This window comes from Carassius carassius, chromosome 30 (genome assembly GCF_963082965.1).
Source record: "Carassius carassius chromosome 30, fCarCar2.1, whole genome shotgun sequence".
In the NCBI taxonomy this organism is placed as follows: domain Eukaryota; kingdom Metazoa; phylum Chordata; class Actinopteri; order Cypriniformes; family Cyprinidae; genus Carassius; species Carassius carassius.
In genome coordinates this window covers 19,995,305-20,013,115 of record NC_081784.1, presented here as the reverse complement: position 1 = coordinate 20,013,115, position 17,811 = coordinate 19,995,305, and the positions used below count along the sequence as shown (strand labels likewise).

The following is a 17,811-nucleotide window of genomic DNA, read 5'->3' as shown; positions in this document are numbered from 1 at the left end:
ATACAGATGCCTGCACTGCAATAAAGTACTGTACATGTACTTCATATTGTACATAACCTACATTTTAGAGTAAAAAAACTATTATCTTTTAGTAGTGAACATGACAATTATATTGTGGCCTCATTCTCTTTTTAGATATGCATAATTCATGTCCTGTCCATATCAGAAACTGAAAACAAACCATTTGTATTGTTAATAAGCATTCAAATACTTGGACTTAAAAAAGCAAACAAACATAAACGCTATTACAAATAGCTGCTTATTTATTTACCTCATAAAAAAAATTGCTAACATTTAGCAAAGACTAAAATTAATAATAAATTAATTGTGCAACTATAAGAGACATAATAAACAATCCAACACTGCATCTCCATAAATAACACACAATCACAATTATATAAAATCTCACACCTAAAATCAGAGTGCACACATATATCAAACACTCGCATAACACACAACCGTTATAAAATATCACCCCATATAAAACACTCAGAGGACATGTCACATTCAACGATTCTAGCTCACTCCTAGGGTGCTCTCTTTCCCAACACACGACTGGTGACTTTCTGCAGAAGAAAGATGGCATGCCTTAGAAATGTTAACCAAACTGGTCATGTGTATATCTGAAATGCTTGAAACAATATTGATTTAAAAACGGTCAGTATTACGGTGTCTGAGTTACAGTGTGTAACTCTTACTCCAGAATAGCCTGTATACCTTGTTAAAGAGTTGAGCGTTGAGACGGTAGGAATGGTACTCTCCCCGTCTCCTTTCCTCCTCCCTTCTCTTCTGGACATCAGGAAGTTGAGTGTATTTCCTGAGGGAATACATATTTATTTGGCAATTATAAATTGTAAAATGACTGGAGTCAATAATATCCATATAAAATGTTGAAACAAAGTGTAGTTGAAGTCCTTATGCCTCAGACAGGGCCTCTTGAATCAGAGATACCACACATAAAAATAGAAACTTTAAAATAAAAGATGGATATAGATCTGTATTATTTAAGTAGCGCTGACTATTATATAGTTTTTATAGTTGATATTTTGAACTGAATTTCATTTTTATATTTAGTGTTTTGATTTTAAGGTATTAGTAATTCTGTTGTGTTTTTGTAATTACAATTTTTTTTTTAAATAGGTCTACATATTTTTAAGTTTAGGTAACTTTAACTTTTCTAAATGGTTAGTATGAAGCAATGAAAAAGGTTTTCTTTTTAGTTAATGTTAATAAAACAGACAGAGACACACTCAAACTCAAAACAAACACATATTACCTCCTGAGTCTGTCTGTCCTGTCTATTCTCTGACTGTGTGATTTCCTCCCTAGCCAACTGAAAGCATGTAGAAGGCACAAAACAACTTGCAAATAAAACATCAAAAGTCATTTAAATGTGTTAAATGACCCATATATGCACTATTTGTTAATATGTGCTGTGTCTGTGTCATAAACTATCTAGATGGTTTTGAAATGAGATAACAGATACTTACTCTTTAGATCTTTGGACCATCTCTTTTCTTGGAACGACTCGTTTACGAGGTACTGGAGCTGCTGACACGAGCATGTTTTAGTTTACATCTTAATGCAAGCTGAACCAAGCTTGTAAAATATATTCTGAACTGTCGACTCGTATTACTAATACAAGTAATCTTATGGTATAAGGTCACCTGGTCTGCATGGACGTGAAGGTGCGGGGCAATTGAAGAGCTCTTTACTCTCTCTGTTGAAGACCGCCTGGAACCTCCTCTCTTCAACCAGTAACCCCAGACGCTTCATCCGCTCCCGTGAACGAGATACGAACTCCGGCCTATGGAGCTCCAGAGCTTCCTGTAGGAAACCCAACAATGCAAATGCTCAAGTGTTGCATTAAAATCAACAGTCAACATTCATGCACTCTCTAAAACCACACAGCTACAGCTTCAAATCAAAGTAAAGGCCCATTCACACCAATATTGATAATATTAGCACTCACATCTTTAGGTGATAATATTCCATTCATAATGCGCCTGCTGCATTTATGTCATCGGCCAATGTTGAAGTTTTTTTTTAAAGTTTTTTTAAAGTTATTATGTTTTGCTGTCAATGTTTTATTATTCATCAGCTGGAAAATATGTTTTAAAAGTGATTGAACAATGATATTGTTATAGTAATCATTACACTTATCATCCTCGCTGTGAACAGGCCTGAAAATGTGCAAATAAAACAGTTGCTTGTCACACCTGTAGCGAAATTCGAACAAAAGCTGAGGGTTTGTCACTGATATCTGTCTCCGTAGCTGTTATGGACTCTTGCTGGTTCTTTCTCTCTCTTAGAGGTTCTCTTGTCATTTCTCTCCAGGGTCTGGCTCTACTGTAAGGCTCAAACCAGGCTTGGCTTGGACAAGGTGCTGATTCACTCTGTAGCTGGTTTTCCTTGCGACCATCACACCTAAGCTCATCAGCTGAGACAAACCATGATACACCTTAAAGATAATGCAATATATAAAACAGTAAGAGAAATGGAAAAAAAGATCAGTTGCAGAAAAAAGCTGTCTGTGAGTATGTAAAATGCACCGTTAGGGTAACGGGTTTTGATGCTCTTGTTGCTGGTGTCTTTCTTCAGAGCACTCTGGGTTTGGGTGGGTGTAGATGTGGAAGCAGTGGGGATGGGAAAGCCACTCTGAAAACCTCTGCCAAATGTGTTTGTTAAAGGGACATTTTTGAAAGCACCTGGTGAGGGAAAGATGGTGCCTACATCCCGAGTGTGTCTGCGGGTGCCATTTATAACAATTTCCAAATCACCTACAAAAAGAATACAAAATCCCACATTACATTTTTTATTTATTTTTTGTAATTACTCTAATTTGCACATTGCTTAGTGAACCACTGTTGTTGTGTAACTGACCTGCCTGTACACCTTTGCTGAACAGTTTGACCTTTGACCTTTTGGAATTGAGGTTTCTCAAAGAGATACCTCTTTGAGAATGATGGGAAAAAGTGCTTGAAGATGATAAAGAATCAGCAGAGACCTGGAACAGTAACAGAAGATTGGACAGTTGGATAAGGAAAGGATGATGGTCTCTCAGTCAAAAAAGCTTAGAATAAGCTACTATTGTAATTTACACAAGATATTTTGTACACATAATACACAAGTTATTATTTTGTTGACAGTATAAAATGAATAAAAGGAATTTTAATTTAGATTTTGTTCAGCCATTGTGTGACTGTCCCCAGACAATGTCATTAAACTAGTTTCGCAACATCTCTCAGTCCCAGTGAGAGCACTAAGACAGCAATATAGTGGAAATGAATTTTCCACTAAAATGAATAATGTTAATCAAAACTGATCATTTGTATGAATGGATACAAAACTCATACTAAACAATTCTTTACATCCACTCAAAAATGTTAATTGAAGTCAGCACATGGCACCAAAAAGCAAATTTTTTCACACATTAAAACATTTTAGCAGAAAATACTGTATATGTTGCGATATTAGTGGACAAAAATGAAAATTATTACCAGATTTTAGCTATGTTTTACCTCTTACTATAAACTGAACTACAAAGTGTTTGTGGAAATCATTGTTCCTCTTGTTTAAAACACATGATAATCTCAAGTAATTTCTTTAAAACCAAAGAGACAATCTAAAAACAATTAGAATTTAATACAGTCAGAAGGCTAAATATAGTGGGATGTGTAACATTGTAGCATCTTTCTTTTCAATATGTTGATTATCTTTCAAAATTAAGATACTGAATAGTCAGTCTGTATAAAAGAATTCAATCAAGCAAAGTCTTACTGTGGAGTCATCTGTGCTCACATCATTGGTAGCAACAGAGATGGCAGCATGTTTAGTACTGGTTGTCCTTGGGCCAGTTTTCTGCATATTGATGGTGTTGTAAAGTCTGAGCAAGCTGTCACTGCTTTTCTGTCCTTTACTGGAGACCCGGTGAGGTCCAAAAGCTGGCAGCAGCCGCTCTGTGTCAATGGTTGACAGACTACTGCTTGTCTCCACACTCGCAGACTCATCTCTCTCGGCAGGACAGTGATGTGCTCTCTCCTGGCTCTCTTCATGCTCAGACCAAGCTTTCTGAGGAGCCACTTCTAACTGCTCTCCTTCCTCTGTGGTCCAATCCTCTCGACTGCTCATCCTGTAATACTCTCCTTTCCTTCTGTCTGCTTGTTGTATAGTTTGGTCTTTTGGAGTGGTATTGTGAATGAGACAAGACAGACGTTCTAGTCTATCAAGCAGAGACGTCTCTCCCTCATTAGTTGGTCGTGTCTTCTCCATGCTCCATTTTTCACTGAAGCGACGCCACAGCTGGTCCAAAGAACTGCTAATCTCTATGCTAACATTATGAGGTGTTCTGTCCTGCTCTTTCTTGTTCCCCCTGTAGGACTTTCTGATTGGCTGAGAAGGTAAATGGTGTGGTTCTAGTGGAAACTTGGGCTCCTGCAGGGTGCTGCTGTGAAGATGCACATCATCTGTACTGTAGTCTGCCTCCATGTGTAAGGGGACAAAATTGTCTTTCTCATCTTTATACTCCTCATCTATGGCAACAGTGTCCATGTTCTTCTCAGAAACATAAACTTTAGGAGCAGTATTATCATTTTGGTCGGCAAAAGTGACTACTGATTCTTGAAGACCTTGAAGACAGTGGGAGAGACAGAGAAGATCATATACTAATGGTTTATTTTTAATAGCAACAGTCCATAGCAAAGTTTAGGTAAAACTGAAGGAATAGTTCACCTCTCAAAAAATCCATCAGAATTTATTTACAATGTAATTTCAAATCCATATGAAACTAAGACAGTTTGTAGTTCATACAAATAAATTCCGTTCATATGGCATCAGAAGACTTATTTTGTGCTCAAGTCGCATTAACCATTATTATGGTGTGTTGCTGAACTTGACAGTAATTATGTGGTTTCATAATATGGAAAAACAGCAGTCAAGATTTTTTTTAAAATATTTAAATTTACAGAAAATGTCAAATTGTCATTCATGTGGGTGAGTAAATAATGACCATTTAATTTTATTTTGTGAATGATTCTTTAAATTCAGCAAATATTGTACAACTAACAGAAACTAATGTGCATCTTACCTCTCTTCATATTGGGACTCCTACTGTAGATGCCTTGCATGTGCTTTTGTGTAATTATATTGTCTTCTAGCTCTCTAGAGCCTAAAATGTCTGTATTAAAGTGTGGAGGGACAGCATCATCAGAACCTGCAAAGGGACCGAGAGAGAAAATGAGAGAACATGAGAGAGCTGGATCAAAAAGAGAGCAAAGAGCACTGAAGCTGAGGGGCCCAGAAGGGGTTGACATGTGGATCAGATTAGGCTTGTATTGCTGGATTGCCTTTCACAAAGACAATGAATAATGTAGGACTGGGTGAGAGCGTGAGACATCTGCCAGAATCGGCGGGAGGGTCCAGTAGAAGTGCAAGAAAGGTTCGATAATTAGGACTGCTGCGTCTCTGACACTAGAGTCCCCTGGTTAAGTTTTTCTGCGTCTTTCTTTTGCTTGAATGAAAAAAAATACATAAGAAAATGTGTCAAAATACCCATCTTGGCGAGTAACTTTGTAGCTCTAACAATGATCAATCTATATTTTAATTATACAGTGGAGTAGAGATGCACAGCCGGGTATTTTTTGTTTCATTTCAGACTATCTCTGTTCCGTGCTTCCACACAAACTGCATCGCAATAATTTTTCAAAATGTAACTTGTGTGGAAATATTACGTTATTATTATATTTAGTCTGTAAACAGAGGCCAGTGAAGCTGAAGATGAATGCAAAGAGGAGAAAAAGCAGAGCAAGATAATTGTTCACGATGGGCGAGATAAATGAAGAAAATATTGAATTTTCATATGGATGTGTTTTTGAGGGGAACTAACTGTTTTGGAACTAACGGAGATGCTACTCACTTGAAATGTGCTGTTTTCTTTAATGCATTACTTACATTACACTGGTATACTCTCCATCTGCAAATGTCAGAATGTCACTTCATATAACTCATATAACCAAGATTGCACGTCTGATGGCAGATGGAGTATTCTGACGACGACTTTTTCATACCTTTTCTGGACCTTGACACTGTTATTTACTTGTTTTATGAGGTTTTTCAATCTGGTTTTAAGTCTGTTCACAACACTGAGTCCGCCCTTTTGAGAGTGTTAAATGATATTTACATTTACATTTATTCATTTAGCTGACGCTTTTATCCAAAGCGACTTACAATTGCTATATATATGTCAGAGGTCGCACACCTCTGGAGCAACTAGGGGTTAAGTGTCTTGCTCAGGGACACATTGGTGTCTCACAGTGGATTCAAACCCAGGTCGAACCCGGGTCTCTCACATTAAGTGCTTTTGTCTTATCCACTGCGCCATCACCACCCCATATTTACCTCTCAATTGATTCCTGACTCTGTGGTTCTTACTCTTTTAGATTTATCAGCTGCTTTTTATACCATAGACCACACCTTACTGTTATTTAGATTAGGGTCTTGGGTAGGTCTAAAAGCAAACATTCTGAAATGGTTCTGTCATACCTATTTGACAAAGTTTTTTGTGAAGTTGGGTAAGCTTTCCTCTTCCCCTGGGTAGGGTTGCACCAGCCGTTCGTAAGTTCTTACTTAAACTGGAACGTAAAGTCCAAACTAGAGGCTTAGTAACTACTAGCTAGTTTATAACTAACTCTGTACTTTATTCGGTTGCACCATTTATTCTTAAGGCAGAACGTAGCTAGTAGGTCGTAAGCTCTCCGTAAAGTAATGCGTTGTCGCATAGAATGACGTCTATTTTTCTTAACCCAATCACAAGCCTTCTAATAGGTAAATAGGAAATAGTCTGAACAGCGCGTAATTTGAAACTCATTCTTGACTGGCCTAAACTGAAAGTTAAAAAAGACATTAAAGCACACGTTATCGAAATTAAAAACATTACACTTTTAATTGAAAATATCTATCCCACACATGGAGGAGAAAAGAAACAGGAAGAAAAATTTCAGTCATGAAGAAATTCTTATTTTAATTGATGGATACAAAGAAAACAAAACACGACATCATCATAAATATCCAACGGATGATGTCTGTCTCGTAAAACTCGTTGACGAACTAACGGCTCTTCATGATCAAATACGAGCTCATCAATGTGATCTAATCTGGCTGACATCTTATTCCGACCGTTATTCATGGACAGAGGCTTCCGTAAATATTTAGTTACAACGTATAGTTACGTTTAAACTAAGTTTAATGGTGCAACGCAAAAATATTTAGTAGTCTGTAAGTCATAACTTAGTGTCCATTTACGTCAAAACTAGGCTAAGTTATAACTTACGCACAGCTGGTGCAACCGGCCCCTGCTCCTCTGACCTGTGGCCTTCCACAAGGCTCTTTTTAGCTCCCTCTCTATTCCCTCTGTACATGCTACCTCTGGGCTCTATTCTACGAAAACATGGTGTGTCTTTTAATTTCTACGCAGATGACACTCAAATCTATCTACCAATCAAGAAAAAAAAAATCCACTGCGATCACTTCTCTTCTCCAATGTTTAGAGGAGGTTAAATTATGGCTAGCCTAAAATTTCCTCTTCCTAATATGAGGACAAGACCGAGGTAATTGTTTTCGGTCCAAATGAGAACTCTCAGTGTATAAGCCCTGAGCTAGAAAGTTTATCCGTTTTTGGATCCTCACAGGTGCAGAAGCAAGGTATTATTATTGACCAGCATTTAAAATTTGATAGACATATCTCTTCTGTTATTGGGTCCAGTTTCTATCAGCTTCGTTTATGATCTAAATTTAAAAACGTTCTCACTCCTAAAACTCTAGAAATGGCTGTTCATGCATTTGTTACATCTCTTCTAGATTACTGCAATTCTTTATATTGCTGTATATCTAAATCTGAAATTGCGCGACTTCAGCTTGTCCAAAACGCTGCAGCCAGACTTCTTTTAAAGTGTTGTAAACATGAACACATCACTCCAATTCTTAGATCCCTACACTGGTTGCCGATCTTTGTATATAAATCCCTGCATAACAAAGCTCCTGTCTATCTATATGAACTTCTTCATCCTTATACTATATCTAGAAGCCTACAATCCTTTGACCAGGCTTTGTTGGTGGTCCCTCATGTTAGGCTAAAGCGTAGAAGAGAGCATGCATTTGCGGTGGCAGGGCCACGACTCTGGAACACCCTGCCTTTAGAGATTAGACTGGCCCCTTCCTTGTCTATTTTTAAGTCCTTGCTAAAAAAAAACTATTTTTTTCTCCTTAATGTTATGTAGGATGCTGTAGTCTAATAACTGTGTACAGTTCTCTGTTACATACCCGAGTGAGAGCTTTCAACAGTTGTGTCAGAGTCACCAAGAGAAAGCTCTGGATCAGCTTGTGGGATGAAGAACAGCTTGGAGCTCCCATGAGGTCTGTATGGCAACAGGGCAGGGACAGCTACATAGTAGAAAAATAAATCAGCTGGTCAATTTACTAACATCGAATGCCAATGAAAAGAATATATGAATAAAATGTACAACACACACACCTGCTTGAACAGAGAGAGTTCTTGATGTCCCAGCCAGCCTCTGAGAGGGAGCAAAGGTTTGTGGGTATCTGCCCTGAAAGTGTGCATGGACTATTCCTGCATCCTGGCCTTGAACTGGCTCTCTGTGTTCATATGATCCTGCATGATTTGATGTTAAGATTCGATGTATGGACTGCAGATGTTCATCAGTCATGCCTGACACCAAGGGAGGTGGGACATCTTTACTAGTGTTCTGACTGGGTAGTCTGCTTAAATAATTTGGATTGGACTGGTGTTTGGATTTGGGTGATAAGCTGACGTGAGTGTGAGAGAGGTGGGACTCCTTACCAAAGGTTGAGCCCGACGCAGCACTGAATAATATCTGGTTACAGCCTGTGACAGTATAGTCCATGTGAGGTATTATTTGGTTACTCTGGGGATCATTCGTAACAATGTTTTCTTTGTTGTCATCAGTCATTTCTTCTCTCGCCGTCTCTTTTTCTCTGCCAGATACATTAGGTATAACAGCTGGCTGATGTCTCATTTGATATGCGCTCTCTAGAGTCTCATGGTCAGGAACAGTATTGTCCAATTCCTCAGTAGCGGTGATAGGTAAATATGACTTTGACTGAGGAGACAGAGTGCAGCGAGTGGTTGCGATAGTAATAGAAGTAAAAGGCTGGGAGGTGAGCCCCTCTCTAATGGCGATCTGGTGAACTTTGGCCTCTAGATCCTCTTGTACAGGTGTGTAAAATGGAACTTTGACCAAAGGTTTTGGATCAACTTTCTGCACCTGATCTGAGTTATGATTCTCCATGTTACGCAGTCCAACAAAGCCCTTTGTCAGCTGAGATTCAACACCAACACTCGACTGAGTACTGCCTTCAGAATCTGAGCTCCACTAAGAAACAAAGCAAGAGAAAGAGATAGGAGCTAGGTTTGGGGAGAACTGAGGGAAGTAGATAGTGATAAATGAGAGATTCGGTAGAAACACTGCAAGCATGAGAGCATAGAGTAAGTCACATAAATGCAAACAACAGCTTTACCTTAAACACTCTCTATCAGGACTTCCCCATAATGCAGTCTGCCACACCAGAAACAAAACTCATATTATTTTAGTGTGATATTTAGGATATAAAAAAATCTGCCTTAAAATTAACATAATATTTTAATATTATGGCCAATTACTGATAAGTAGCCCATAGTAAAAATCTTACTTGTTCTAAATTAATTAAAAATTATTTTAAATGCTACAAGTGAATTTAGGCATCACAACATTATAGTGTTCAGTATAAAAAAAGGATATTTTGAGATTGGCTAAGATTACATTTAACAGTGTTATGAAACCTATAAAGCCCACTGTCTCATATCTGATAAGCAAATTTCTGAAGCTTCCAAAATTAGCAACATGGTTTAAGCTTTGCTAAAAAACAAGTTGCATCTGTTCTTGTTGATTCTTATAATGTAAGCCTAAGAATAGCTTTTATATCGTTAGTAATATTTTAAGATGAACACTCAAACAATGAAGCGAACACTGGACTGAAGCAACTTTTTTGATTTATCAAAGTTTGCTTGATTATCCATACATATTTGTTTTAACAAATCATGTTAAAATGCGAGTATCAAATATGACACATCAGGCTTTTTCATCGATTGACTAAAAACAGGTTAAACTACTGAGCTTTGATCATAAAACTAATAATTTAAATATAATCTAGAGATTTTGTTTTATATGCATTATATGTAAGTGGTCTGCTACACTGTTATAAAGATCTCACAGACTTACAAGATATCAGATTTTAATCTTACTTTTTAGCCATATAAATATCAGCAAACGCACCAAATTGTATATTTTTGCTCAGTTTGAGCCTCTAAATAAAATTGAGGATTTTTTTTTCTTCCTTGTGAGTATGAGCTCCATACTCTCCTATAACATACTATATGAGTCATAAAAGCCTCATGTTTTTGTATATTTTGTCTAGAGGCTCAATAACCAAAGCAAACAAAAAAGTGAAAGCCTCAAAAAATGTTAGTCTTCACAAGGTTAAATTATTAGTGTTATTAAAAATTTACTGAACTGAGCAGGCACAATTACATATCCAATATCGACTTAAATCAAATAAAATCTTAAAACCAGTACGGTGAAAGTTTATTATACATTTCTAGTGATATTTATTTGAGAAGTCAAAAGTTTGGCAGACAGATCAACCTACATCAGCAAATCAGTAAGAATGCTGACATTAACACCAATGAAATCAGCAGACCTTTCTGTGTTGGCATATGGGTGTTACCTTGGTGTATTTGGTGTTCAGTAGAAGTTCTCTTTTGATGTCTTCAACTCTCTCTCTGTCCTCAGCGTTTAGTTCTAAGCTTTCACATCGGCGGCCAGAAACCTTCATTAGGATCCATTCTAAAGAGACGGACCAAATTTAGTCATTCACAATGTAGAAACCACTGACACTTAAGAAAAGCTGTATATGACTATACGTCCTGTTAGACAAATCACTGTGTTACCTCGGGCATGGCTATCTTCTGGGTCACTGGTGCTTGGCAGGCTTGTAACCGTAGAAACAGGTGACTCACTCTGCAGGAGTTTGGCAACACTGGCAGCCAATGAAGTCTCGCTGCTACTGTCACTCATACTTTCAACCTCAGCTGAGACATGGGACGGACTATTCCCAGAAGAGCCAATCGAAGCATCCTCAGTCTGGTCCTGGTTCTGCAGACGGTTCCCTGGTATCAAAGGAACATTTATCTGCATGGCAGATGTGGCTGTAGGTGGCTTTCCTTTATCTGGGTCTGCAGCACTGCAGCCCTCAGGCTCAGCCCGCTTTGGGGTCACACAGAGGTCACATGACTTCAAACTTTCATCTCTGCTCAAAGAGAGAGTGGTAGACTCTATAGTTGTGAGGTCATTTTGTTGAGGTCCTTGAGAGGATGACAAGCTTCCTTTCAAAGCTGAATCTGATGAAGAATGATTTAGAAGCAAAGAAAGGTTTCCACCAGCTGACAGAGATATATCATCATGAATGTTTTGTCCTAGTGTAACAAGGCATGTGTCACTCTCTGAGAGGCGGTGGGAGGAAGTCAGAGAGGATCGACCAGAAACAAGGCTTTCTGTCCGGCCCAGCAGGTGTCTGATTTCATGCAGTGTGCCAGAGCCTACATAAGAGTCATCCTCCTCATTTGCCACTTCTCTGGGACCTGGAGTAGGCAGAGCTTTTGGGCTGATTTGTTTTAGAAGGCCAAAGCTTCCTTCACATTGTGGAGCATCAGAATGCTGTAAGCTTGATGAAGGATTTAAAGTTGAATGAAGTCTTGGTAGAGTATCCGGCTGGCTGATTATCTTCTTCACAGATCTGTCACTGACTGGTTGCCCTTGCTCATGCACTGACGATCGGTGTGAGACAGAAGCACTAGAGTCAGCTGAGAGCTGACTAGAACTGGAGAATGTCTTCTTCTGAATGCTGTCAACTATACACAAAGAAAACAAGCATACTTCATTATAATATACTCACATACACTATTCAAATAAAAACAACAATTTCTTAACTCAATAACTTTAATAGTGCACAAAGATGTCAGATGTCCTTGGCTCACCTTCAGACAGCTGTGTACTTTTAGTTGGTGTTCCTATAGAGCTTTTGACGGTACATAAGTCAGTAGGAGAAAATTCAGGCTCTCTGATTGGTCCTCGACGAGTAAATGGATTTAAGATTGTTGAAGGTGATTGGTCGATACCCAAATGTAAGAGGTCCAACTATAAAACAAAAAGATATATAAACAGAATAATTAAATATCAGGATAGAAAAACAAATCACCAAAATCACCCTGAATCAGTGGTTTTCAAACAAGTCGTCGTGTAAATTTAATGAAAATGCTATTTGTGAGCATCACTAAAATAAACTTTAAATAAAATAAACTTTATTTTATATAGCGCCTTTAAAAGTAGCATCTCAAAGCACTTTACATAAAAAAATGAAATTAAAACAGTGCAGGCAGTAAAAACTAATTAAAAAAAAAATAGAAAGCCAATATAATAACAAAGTAATCACATTAATCACATAAAAGTTATCCTAAAATAGTATGCTTTAAGGGCCGATTTAAAAACACTAAGGGATTCTGCATTCCTAATCTCAGAGGGCAGGGATTTCCACAATTTAGGAGCCAAAGAAGAGAAAGCCCAATCACCCATAGATTTTAGCCGTGTTGTTTGGACAGGATGGTAGCATTTGATTTTATCCAGCCAACATTACCATGATTTTTTCCAGCAGGACATTTCATACCAGATTAGATACCTGAATGTGAGTTTGAGTATTTTGAATTCATGTTCATCTTTAAAGTCACAATGTAACAGAAGTAGCAAATGCTTTTTTTTTCCCGTAGTTTGATGTAAATCAGTGTGAAACAGATAATCAAAAAAGGGAAAACATTATAGCCAAAGGTTTTTAATTTGATGGTGATTGTAAGAAAAGGTGAGGTTTTCACCAGAGGATCCAGTTATTTCATTTTGACTAAACATTTATTAGAACTTAGAGAGGGAATTTCATTTCATGCCGACATCCTTCTAGTTCCTCTACAGCACTGAGAACTTACAGGGATCCTATCTTCAATGTCAAGTTCCCTGGTGTGAGGAGGGGAGGCAGGTCTGGAGGTCCAGTAGGGTGCATAATTATCAACCTAAAGACTCAATACAGAAGAGGCAGCTCCCACTGATGCCCGCATACTCTGCCCGCAATGATTGCTGCACGCGTTTCTTTGCAGGTCACCATTGTTAACAATGGAAGAACAATAATTTCAAGCATCACCCTCCTTTTAACATGTCAAGTCTGCCATTCTAACCCAATCAGCCTGACATAATGATCTCCAGCCTTGTGCTCGTCAACATTCTCACCTGAGTTAACAAGACGATTACTGAAATGATCTCAGCAGGTCCTTTAATGACAGCAATGAAATGCAGTGGAAAGGTTTTTTGGGATTAAGTTAATTTTCATGGCAAAGAAGGACTATGCAATTCATCTGATCACTCTTCATAACATTCTGGAGTATATGAAAATTGCTATTATAAAAACTTAAGCAGCAACTTTTCCAATTTCCAATATTTATGTAATTCTCAAAACTTTTGGCCAAGACTGTACTTTTTGCAAGTAGGCCAAACTGGGAAGAGAATGTACTCTCCCAAAGGCCAAACGAGGGACCTGATCTTTTAACATTGCACCAGAGTAAAAGTGCTGAGAGTTGAGGTGAGGCATATCAGAGGCCTGTGGATTTAAACCAGGAGTAGGAAGTTGTTTGTTTGAAATGGGATAGGCATGTGACATTGTTTGCACAGTCTCTGAAGGTCAACTAGGAACTGTAGCTGTTGTTTGAGAGATGATGGGAGAGGAATGTTGATCCCTTAGGTCCAACGATGGAATTAACCCAGTTTTGGAGTGATTGTTTTAGGCCGATGTAGCCACAGAAGCAACAAGCTCTTGTTTGGAGTGTATGAGTGAGAGTTTGGTCAATGCTGGTGGGAGTCTCACAAGAGTTAGCGCAGGTGTGGACTGAGACACAGGCTGAGAGCTCAAGAATGAACTAGGGCTGTGCAAAAAATCTAATTCGATTTCATGCTCATCTCATCAGTAAGCATGTAATGCTTGATGTAATCAAGCGCTCATGTAATTAGTTGTATATCTCCAGCAGGTGCGTTCAGATCAGGGTTGCCAGGTTTTCACAACAAAGCCTGCCCAGTTGCTTCTCAAAACCAGTCCAAAACTAGCCCAATCGTGTTTCCAGGGGGTTCCCCGATAAAAATTGCGTCCCGGGGTTAAAATTCAATTCAAAGTTCAATTTTTTGGCAGGGTTGCCTTGGTAAAATTCGTATTTTAGGGGATAAACATCACGTTACTGGGATTGGGGTCGCTTTGACCTCTTTGTCCTGCAGACAGAAACTGATCATGGAGATGGTCAGCTGTTTGGCGTGAATTCATCTTTGAATCACGAAAAGTTATATTTGACACAGCTACAGCCTTCTAAAATGAAGATGATAATGACAATGAGCCCCCTTGGGGCTGCTCTCTGCTTTTTTGTAGATTCATGTAAGGATTTGACTGGCTTTTGTTTGTGTTTTGGTGATTTGAGGCAGGTTCAGATGCAGAAGAAATGGCACTGCTGTCACTAACAGCCACAATAACATCCTCATCTTGAACTCTAATAAGAGCTGAGCAGACATTCCCTCACTAAGCTCACTAACCTCTCCTTCCATATGTCTGTTGTTTTTGTCCTCAGCACCATATGAAACACTCCCGTGGTCCTCAAGCCCTTTGCAATGGTATCCAGGTGACAGGCTGTGCTGGGACAGTGAACAGCAGCTTTTTTCACCTTCTGACAGGCCTGTTGGTACCTCCAACTGGTGCTGGGAAAGTGCAGTCTGATCATAAATAATATTTTGGAGGCGGGAACCATCAGTTAAAGCTACATTTGAATTCCTGGGGCATCTCTCAGACATAACTGAGAAGTCAGGAAATCCTCTGTGTCAAAAAAAAGAAAGAAAATATATCATTTAAAAATACAAAAAGGTAAAGAAAAAGTTGAACATGACTAAACAGACAATACCGAAGAGGGACAAATTCTGCATCTGTATGCTGAAAAAAGGTGGAGTCAGAAAGAAGGTGAGATTTGTCCAGGCAGGGAAGCAGGGTAAGCGCAGGAGACACCTGGCTATCCTGAAACTCTGAAAAAGAAAATAAATGTAATGATTGTAAATGATATATATAATAAATTTCATTATAGAAAAATCTAAAGAATCACATTAGGAGCTAACTTGCTTTGTGGCATGAAATTACGTACAGTGGATTTCTAATGTCTGAGAAATTATTTTTTTCACCCAAATCCAAAAATGGTTTAACTAGAGTTTTAAATAAATTTGAATGCCTGATTTTCAATATGATATTGGATCTTTGAAACCCACTGTATAAATACACCTGCTTTCTGTACCTAGTTGTAAAGTCTCAGATCTGTCTATGAGTGGCTGCATGCTTGAATCCTGAGTGTTACTAAATGGTCTTCCATCACTGTCAAGATCTGTGTACGGTCTGCCAGCCTCTGAATCATACATATTTTGTCCATGCTGCTGGCAGATAATCTTTGCATGTGTCTGGAAAGGTAAAAACATACTTATTAAAAGGAACTGGAACCTGACAAATTTACAGTGACTTGATAATGACATGTCAACCTGTTAGTTCGTCTAAACTTGAGTGTCTGCAAGAATGCTCCAACTTTTAATGGTTGCAAGAGAAGTTTAAGATTGCTTAAGTTTTTTTTCAAACATTTTTTTAGACAACTTATTGCATTCTGTAGAGATCTTTGACCTTCAATGTGCCTTATTTATATGTATTTATGTAGAAGATTTTTAGAAATCAAAATATGAATTAATCAAGAATAATCAACGTGAATATAGCCATGTTTGCAATCTATTATGATCACATGTTTCTTGTATGTAAAGAGGCCTGCAAGAGAGTGTTATGTGTGTAATAAAGTTATTCATGGGGGGCTGTACGGCCCCTCTTACTTATTCTACTATAATGCACATGTGTTTCCTAGGTCTATGGAGGACTGCAGGAGAGTAATCAAGTTATTCTATTATGATCATATGTTACCTGTGTCTGTGAAGGACTGCAGGAGAGTAAAATGTTTGGGGATAGAAGGACTGTATGAAATGTGTTAAACACACCTTGAGGAAAAACTATATAAAGAGTGTCCAGACACTGACTCAACATATTCTCTTAATTTTCTCAGCTTCATTGTCTCTGCTAATAAAGTCTTCTGGCATCAAAACCTCAAGACTTCGAAAGTGATTTCTCACAGAAGCCACAACATTTGCACCCTCAATCTCCGATGAATAGTTGATCCAAAAAGGTTTTTACTTGTATGACCTAAGGTAAATTTTCATTTTTGGGTGAACTATTCCTTTCAAAAGCATACTTATCTTATTTTTTTGTAAAACAGTGTAATTCTGCAGTGAAGAACTGCTAACGGATTAGCCGATGAACACAAAGCTTTTTAAAGTTCATGCTCTTGTGCCTTCGGTTCAGTGTTGTTTATAAGAATTAATTAACATACGCTGACTGCCATACAGTCTTTGTACAGACATTAGAGCTACTATGAGCACTGCTCACTTGTGGCCATACAGTGTTAGTAGCTAACGTTACAAGGTTATCCCGATTAACGTTACCTAACGCTAGCCATGTAGGAACTCTATCGAAGGCTCACACATTCCAGATCAAAAACACGCAATTAAACCATATTTCTACTACTTAAGAGAGACTGCAATTTCCATCTACTCACATTGTTTACATCTGCAGCACAGGCCTCTGAATCCATGTCGTTACTGACGCAGACGTTAACGCGCATGCGCAACTTGTTTGAATTAACCTGAGAATGAAGAGCGAAAACAAAGAAATACAAACACGTTAGAATGTGTAACTGATATGTAAAAGAGTACCAGTAAAGAAATGTATTTTTCTAAGTTATACTACGTTAACGGAACTTTCGGCGGCGCTTTGCTTTCAGAAGGAAATGACGCTGTTACTGTGGCAACAAGAGAAGCCCACAGCGCGGCGCGGGAACTGAGTGCGAAAATACACACCAGGATATGGTTCGAGCTATGGAAGCATATGGGTAGCAATATTCAATCTGGAATGTTATATGCAAAATGACAATGCAATATGTAAAATGGCAATGCATTTTCATTTGCCATTTCATACACTAGTTTTAATATGTAAAATTAATACTAATATTAACGCTTTATAAGTTGCAAAATTAAAATGAAAATGTATTACAGAAATGATTAGATATGTGTAACATGTTCAAGCAAAAACTGTGGCAAAATTATCATTCAAATGCTATTTTTCTTAATTGCATTTATACTCACAGTCAAGACACTTACGATTGCATTTTTATTCAATGTCCCGCAATGCATGTAGCAAAATTCAATGTGCACATTGCATTCCGAGCCGATCACGTGTCCGCCCCCTCCCGCCATGTCAATCACTGCGTGAACAGTGAACACTTCACTGTTATCCAAAGAGACATAACTATTTGCACTGTATTTATCAGTGGGACAATATTCATACAATACTACAACCTAGAAATAATTTGCAGGTCGCAGCAGCACAAATTATGTGCCCAGCTACATCTGGTTCAAATATTATGCTAATTAACAGTGAGCGGTGGTTTCAGACATTATAGTGCCGCACTCGCACTGACTCGCACAGCCACTGCGAGTCCACGCGCCTCATAGGCTAAAGATATTGCCTCCACCA

General features: G+C 38.2%; 1 protein-coding gene across 8 annotated transcripts; it reads right to left on the bottom strand.

Annotated features, from left to right (window-relative positions):
* Positions 1-245: 245 nt before the first annotated feature.
* Positions 246-17,073, bottom strand: LOC132110851 (centrosome-associated protein ALMS1-like). Of its 8 annotated transcripts, XM_059517861.1 has the most exons (11): positions 16,835-17,073; positions 15,485-15,644; positions 15,104-15,221; positions 14,742-15,018; positions 12,107-12,266; positions 11,021-11,980; positions 10,798-10,916; positions 8,528-9,407; positions 8,317-8,436; positions 5,087-5,212; positions 4,386-4,557 (listed from the first exon to the last, which is right to left on the bottom strand). In XM_059517861.1, exons 1-11 carry the CDS (start codon positions 16,898-16,900, stop codon positions 4,529-4,531), a joined length of 3,015 nt encoding a protein of 1,004 aa, XP_059373844.1. In that variant the 5' UTR covers positions 16,901-17,073; the 3' UTR covers positions 4,386-4,528. The 8 variants fall into 8 exon arrangements, with proteins under 8 accessions (XP_059373848.1, XP_059373849.1, XP_059373850.1 ...); XM_059517865.1 differs by lacking the exons at positions 8,317-8,436; positions 8,528-9,407; positions 10,798-10,916; ... (4 more) ...; positions 15,485-15,644; positions 16,835-17,073 and adding exons at positions 246-566; positions 718-817; positions 1,277-1,333; ... (3 more) ...; positions 2,553-2,780; positions 2,884-3,007 and having other exon boundaries at positions 3,781-4,557; positions 5,087-5,213; XM_059517863.1 differs by lacking the exon at positions 15,485-15,644 and having other exon boundaries at positions 15,099-15,221.
* Between the last annotated feature and the right edge of the window lie 738 nt (positions 17,074-17,811).

Coding starts and splice junctions, on each gene's coding strand:
- LOC132110851 (XM_059517861.1), bottom strand. CDS start 16,900: ATGCGCGTTAACGTCTGCGTCAGTAACGACATGGATTCAGAGGCCTGT. Junction 5,213..8,316: donor TGTTGAAAGCTCTCACTCGG/GTATGTAACAGA, acceptor GTCCCTTTGCAG/GTTCTGATGATGCTGTCCCT. Junction 4,558..5,086: donor GAGTCCCAATATGAAGAGAG/GTAAGATGCACA, acceptor TATGTTTCTGAG/AAGAACATGGACACTGTTGC.